The 5,787-nt window shown below is 55.4% G+C and overlaps 1 protein-coding gene across 1 annotated transcript; it reads left to right on the top strand.

The window, feature by feature from the left end:
* The first annotated feature begins 319 nt into the window (after positions 1 to 319).
* Positions 320 to 5,183, top strand: GALK1 (galactokinase 1). The gene is made up of 8 exons (XM_062633738.1): positions 320 to 418; positions 1,182 to 1,371; positions 1,640 to 1,759; positions 2,261 to 2,396; positions 2,802 to 2,983; positions 3,228 to 3,378; positions 3,855 to 4,017; positions 4,997 to 5,183. Exons 1-8 carry the CDS (start codon positions 416 to 418, stop codon positions 5,066 to 5,068), a joined length of 1,017 nt encoding a protein of 338 aa, XP_062489722.1. The 5' UTR covers positions 320 to 415; the 3' UTR covers positions 5,069 to 5,183.
* Positions 5,184 to 5,787: the final 604 nt, after the last annotated feature.

Here is a 5,787-nt window from a genome sequence, read left to right as displayed (position 1 = left end):
AGTTACCTGAAAGGGCTAGATCACTGCTCGGGTCGGGCTGGCTATCAGTTGGCAGGTGGTGAGCGGTTGTATTCTCCCCCCTTGTTATTTCCCTTATCATCATTATTATTGGTGGTAGCAGCAGTGGTTTTGTGTTATACCGTAGTTACTGGACTGCTCTTATCTCAACCCGTGGGAGTTACATTTTTTCGATTCTCCTCCCCATCCCTTTGGGAGCACGGGGAGGAGTGAGCGAGCGGCTGCGTGGTTCTGGGTTGCTGGCTGGGCATAAACCACGCCAGTATCAAAAGCACAGACAGTGGATGGATGCAGGTAAGCGGCTTTCGGGGGGCCGGCGTCGCTGGCGGCGTGGGCCCCCGGTCGGGTCAACCTCATCGGTGAGCACACCGACTACAACGGCGGCTTCGTGCTGCCCATGGTAAGGGCTGTACTCCCCGGCGCTGTGAGCCCGCGGTGTCACCCTTCCGGGTCCTTCCTGCGGCCTCGCGGTGTGCGCGGCCTCCGTCTTGCCCCTTCCCCAGGATATTCTCCCCGGCATCCCCCCAACCACTCCTGGGAGCAGTGGGGCTCAGAGAGCACCGGGGGCAGATCCTCGCAGACTGGCTCCTGACTCATCGCAGGGGGAATGTGATTCCGACCGCCTCCTTGAGGCGCTGAAGCCTCTTTTCTGTAACCCTGTCAAACATTTTCCCATTCCCACAGAGCGGTACTTTGGTCGCCAAAGGTGGTTTGAAGTAGCTGGGGCTTCCTGCCCTCCTTTGGCTCGATGAGGATGCCCTCGCTCAGTCTTAAACCTACAGCTAATTATTTGAGGGCCAAGGAGAGTGGGAGCAGGTCAGCTGATTTCCTCTGCAGTCAAGAAAAGTTCCTCCAAGCCTCTTGCGGCCTTGTCCTGGGTTTCCACTTTCCTGGGGTGCAGCAACCAGCACCCTGGTACTGAGCTGGTGGGGTTGGTCACAACATTCCAATGCTAACACTGACCCGGTCTGGCATTACATAGTTTAATGCTGTGACAAGCTGGAGTGTGTGGTGGGGACTGCAGCTCCACATAGGCACAATTAAAGGTAACAAGTGTCGGGTGCTGCCTGCAGTGGGTTTGAACCAGCTCAGCTGTCCACTGGCACCAGAGGGATGCTCCAAGGGATGTTGTGGGGTCTGAGCCCACCTTTACGCTCCTTCAGGCCCTGCAGCTGGGGACGGTGCTGGTGGGATCCCCCACGAAGGACAGGACCATCTCCATCCTCACCACCTCGGCAGAGGCAGACAAGCCACACTTGGTGCAGTTCCCAGCTCCCTGCCAAGGCAGCCCCCTGAGCCCAAGGCAGCCTCTCTGGGCCAACTACATCCGGGGTGTCATCCAGTACTATCGGGGTAAGGCCCAGGATGCCCATGGGTTAGAGCCCTCTCACATGGGGCCAGTGCTCAGCAGCCAGTTTTTGGCATTCTCCTGGGGCTCTTACAGTGCTGCTGCCGGGACTGGGCTCCAGCAGAGATGCTTATACCCCTGTTGGTTGGGGGGCGTCTGTGCCCGGATTACACTCTGCCATGGGTCACCCTGTGTTTTAAAGTGGGATATTGGATAGGGCTCCTTTCCTGTCACTTCACCTCACAGCCCCCCTCCTTCCTGCTTTTCCTTCAGGTGGTCCTGTGCCAGGCTTCAGTGCTGTGGTAGCCAGTGACATCCCCCTGGGCGGGGGCCTTTCCAGCTCAGCTGCGCTCGAGGTGGCTACTTACACCTTCCTCCAGCAGCTCTGCCCTGGTAAGGCAGCACCCAGCCCTGGCCCCAGGCGCTTCCATGTCCGGGTGGGAGGTGGGATGAGGGGGATGCTATAACCCCAAACACCACTGTGGCATAGGTCAAACCCTCCCGTCACCAGAGCTGGCACCACTGTGGCTCTGGGGCACCTCTGGCTCACCCAGCCTGGCCTGCCGATGCCTCTAAAGCCCATGGACTAACTCTGGGATTGGCTGGGGATGAGAGGATGTTCCCTTGGGAGCATGTCCCCATCTGTATGTCCCCAAAAATTGAGAGATTTGAGACACCAGCATCAAATTATCACATCCACTTGGATCTGGTGACCCAGTCTGGCACAGATGCTGTGCACTGGTGCAGGAGCAAAACCTGCAGCTGATGCTTTAGCAACAACCCTTTCATGGGAAAGCAGCCCTTTATCCTTCATGTTTGTTTGCTCTCCCTGCTCCAGGACAAGGGGGCAAAGGTCCCAGTGCTGCTAACCTGCCTCTCTCTGCTCTGACACAGATGATGGTGATTTGGTGGCCAAGGCGCTGGTGTGCCAGAAAGCAGAGCACACGTTTGCAGGCATGCCCTGTGGGATCATGGACCAGTTCATATCTGTAATGGGCAAGGAAGGCCACGCGCTGCTCATTGACTGCAGGTCAGGGCCGAGCACTGAGCTCAATGTGCTATGCCCACCTCCTCGGGCACATGGACACAGGCTGATCCCATGGACATGAAATAAATGCAGGCATTCAGGGAGGGGATAACCCCTGCACACAGCCCATAATCTTGTTGGAGGGCTGGGACCCCTGAGTCTTAATTCCTGTGTTTTGAATTTTTCTCCTGCATACTTTCTGCTACTTGCCTGGGTTGTCTTTCCCACAGAGTTATTTGGGTCTATTATGGGACTAAGAATTGTGAAGGAGTGAAATGCTTGAGCAAAATCTTAAACCAGTTGGACTTGATATCTGTGGAGGCAGGAGCTGGCCTCACCTGGATCCCCTGAGGGCTGGAGTGGGCCTGAGGGGATGGGCACACAGCCTGCACTGAGCTCTCGCTGCAGGTCCCTGGAGACTGTCCCCGTCCCGCTGACTGATGCCAGCCTGGCTGTGCTTATCACCAACTCCAACGTGCGGCACATGCTGACAGGCAGCGAGTATCCCATGCGCCGGCAGCAGTGCGAGGAGGCAGCAGCAGCGCTTGGCAAGACCAGCCTGCGAGATGCCACCATGGCTGACCTGGAAGGTAGGGACAGTCCCGCCCTTGGCTCCAGCTGCTCCTCAGGGCAGCCGGAGCTCTGTGCCCCATGGCAAAGACCAAGACTGTGGGGCAGCACCTGGGTCGGGTGGGTGGGTGCACACATGAGGAGGGGAGTGTGCTGCAGGTAAAGCTTTAGCACAGAATGGTTGCAGGATGCAGCCATGCAAACCCCCAGCAGCATCCCACAGACCCAGGTGGCTTTGCTGCAGCAACATGTGTATCTCTGCAGCGGCCAGGAGCTGTCTGGGTGAGGAGGTGTACCGGCGGGCCAGGCATGTCATCAGTGAGATAGCACGGACAGCACAAGCAGCACAAGCACTGCAGGACAGGGACTATGGGATGTTCGGGAGACTGATGGTGGAGAGTCACAACTCCCTCAGGTGAGGATGCACCAACCGTGGGGAAGGGCAGACTGTGTCAGGGGCACTGGTGTTAAGTTCCCTTGCCTGTTGGTGCAGCACTGGGGGCATCCAGAGCTGTGTCCTGCCCAGCATCTCTCATGGCTTAGCATGTGGGAGATTTTAGGAAAAGCCCCATAAGCTTCTGCACTGGGGGGTGCTAGGACAAGGTAGATGCATGTTACAGATGTGTGTTACAGATGTATGCTGCTTACAGCAGCGCACAGCAGGTCATGAATGCTTGCAGCCTTGCTCACCTATACATGCACTTCTAAGGCAGGCAGCTGGACTGGGATCGCCAGCAGGCTGCATTGCTGCAGTTTGCTACAGCAGTGGATGCACCAAGAACAGCTTGAGGCAACCAAGCTGCATGCTGAAACTGCATGTTTCAGCTGTTCGTGGTTCAGGGGCTATGGCTGGGGTGCAGGACAGGGCTGATCAGTGTCTCCTCTCCCCAGGGATGACTACGAAGTGAGCTGCCTGGAACTGGATGAGCTGGTAGCAGCAGCCCTCGAGGTTGATGGGGTTTATGGCAGCAGGATGACTGGGGGAGGCTTTGGAGGCTGCACAGTGACACTGCTGGAGGCTGGGGCTGCAGAGAGAGCCCAGCGCCATATCCAGGTAAGCAGCAGAAAAGTGCCAGGAGATTGACTTAAAGATCCCAAAGGAACACTCAGGGCCATGGCCCTGGGGTTGCCATTGAAGCTGTGCTCTTGAGGCCCTGGGGATTAGTGTAGCCCATCCAAAGCTCTGTGGGGATAGCCCCAAGGCTGTTGATGCTACTAAGGTCTTGGAGGCAGCTAAGCACGGTGCTCGTCCACTGCCCAAGGACCTTACTGCATTGGGAAAGTGAGCAAATATGTGCCAGGTGAGCTTCAGGAAGGCTAACTCTATCTAGGGAAAAAATAATCCCAGCCAAGTTTACGCAACGTTGAGATGAACACTGGCAGTTATAGTCTGGGAAAAATCTCAGTGTGATCATTAATCTTCTCTAAATCAGCAGCTTGGCATGCACCAGTAGCTGAAACACCAGCAAAATGGGGCTGTTAGAAAAAGGGGTCTGTGAATGTGGCAGAATGTGTCATCTGATGAGAGGCATGGAGAGAGGGAATATGAACAGGAGTTACAGTGAAGGAGGTGCATGGGGTGAGTGTGGAACTGATCTTCCAAAACAAGAACCAGTGGCCACAGGATAAGTTGGGAGAAAAACAGACAAGGAAGCACTGTGCAGAGCTAGTGGTGAGTTTTGTGCTGTTGCCAGAGGCTATGAAGGTTAATAGCATCAGCATGGTCAAAAAGGGACTAGAAAAAGTGATGGAGAACAGCCCATAAGGGGCTGCTGAGGGGTCAGCTTAGGGATGTGCCAGCAGCCTCCCTGCCCCATGCTGAGAATGGACCCAGAGAGTCCAGGCAGTGGCCAGGACATTGTACTGTCCCCAAAAAAGCATCTCATGTGTCTGCTGTTGGAGTGTGACTGCACCAGGGTTGGGGCTGGGCTGATTGGACAGGCCTTCCCACACTGCCATCCCCGAGCCCAGCCTCTTGCTGCAGCATGCCATTGCCCCAGAGCACCAGCACTCACTCTCCTCTTGTCTCCTAGGAGAGCTACAGTGGCACAGCCACCTTCTACCTCACCAAACCCTCTGGAGGGGCAAAGATGCTGCCTCTGTAGAGGAGCGACCACCTCGCCTGGGCTGGCATCGCTGCAGCTGCTTTCCTTGCTTGCAAGGGAATTCATTTGTCTGTCTGCGTCATTTGCCTAATAAATGCAAAACATTTGCACAGTTGTTCTGCACCCACTGAGTCGAGCCAAGCTCTGATGCCAAAGTCACTGGGCAACCTTTCTTCAGAGGGGCAGAGGAGACCAGTTGAACTCCAGTTTATACTGGTGTAATGAGCAAGGACCAGGGCGTCAGGGTCCAGTGTTGCCTCTGGAGCAGCAGCAGGCACTGCCTCTGCTTGGATATCTACTTCTGGCACATGTCCTTAATATTTGTGACACATCGAGGGTGGGTGGGGGGAAATATTTTTTAATTATTTTATTTTTTAAGAAAGGGAAGAGGCAGACTGTAGAGAACACATTTATTGTGTGCAATAGGAAGCTATCTGATACAGACCCTCTGTCCGATTGGGCTGCTGGATCTGCCTTGGAAAGGCTGAAAACCCATCAGCCCTAACAACCAGATGAAAATTAAAAGGTGAGACTGGCGTAGTGTGATGCAGTAGGTTCATGTGCAGCCACCTTGCAGTGGGGATAGAGCCCCCTGGAGAGCAGCACCTGACAGGCTGTGCTCTTAGATAACAGGAAGGTCTTCAGTGAAAGTGCTTGAAAATGGAGCCCCCTTTTGAGGCTGTTTTCAGTGTTTTACCCCAGACCCCAAAGCACAGGGA

This window comes from Pezoporus occidentalis, unplaced genomic scaffold (assembly GCF_034315485.1).
Source record: "Pezoporus occidentalis ecotype Australia unplaced genomic scaffold, CSIRO_AGI_Poc_V1 ctg400, whole genome shotgun sequence".
NCBI lineage: Eukaryota > Metazoa > Chordata > Aves > Psittaciformes > Psittacidae > Pezoporus > Pezoporus occidentalis.
The sequence above is the reverse complement of the archived record's forward strand: the minus strand, read 5'-3'. Positions and strand labels throughout refer to the sequence as shown.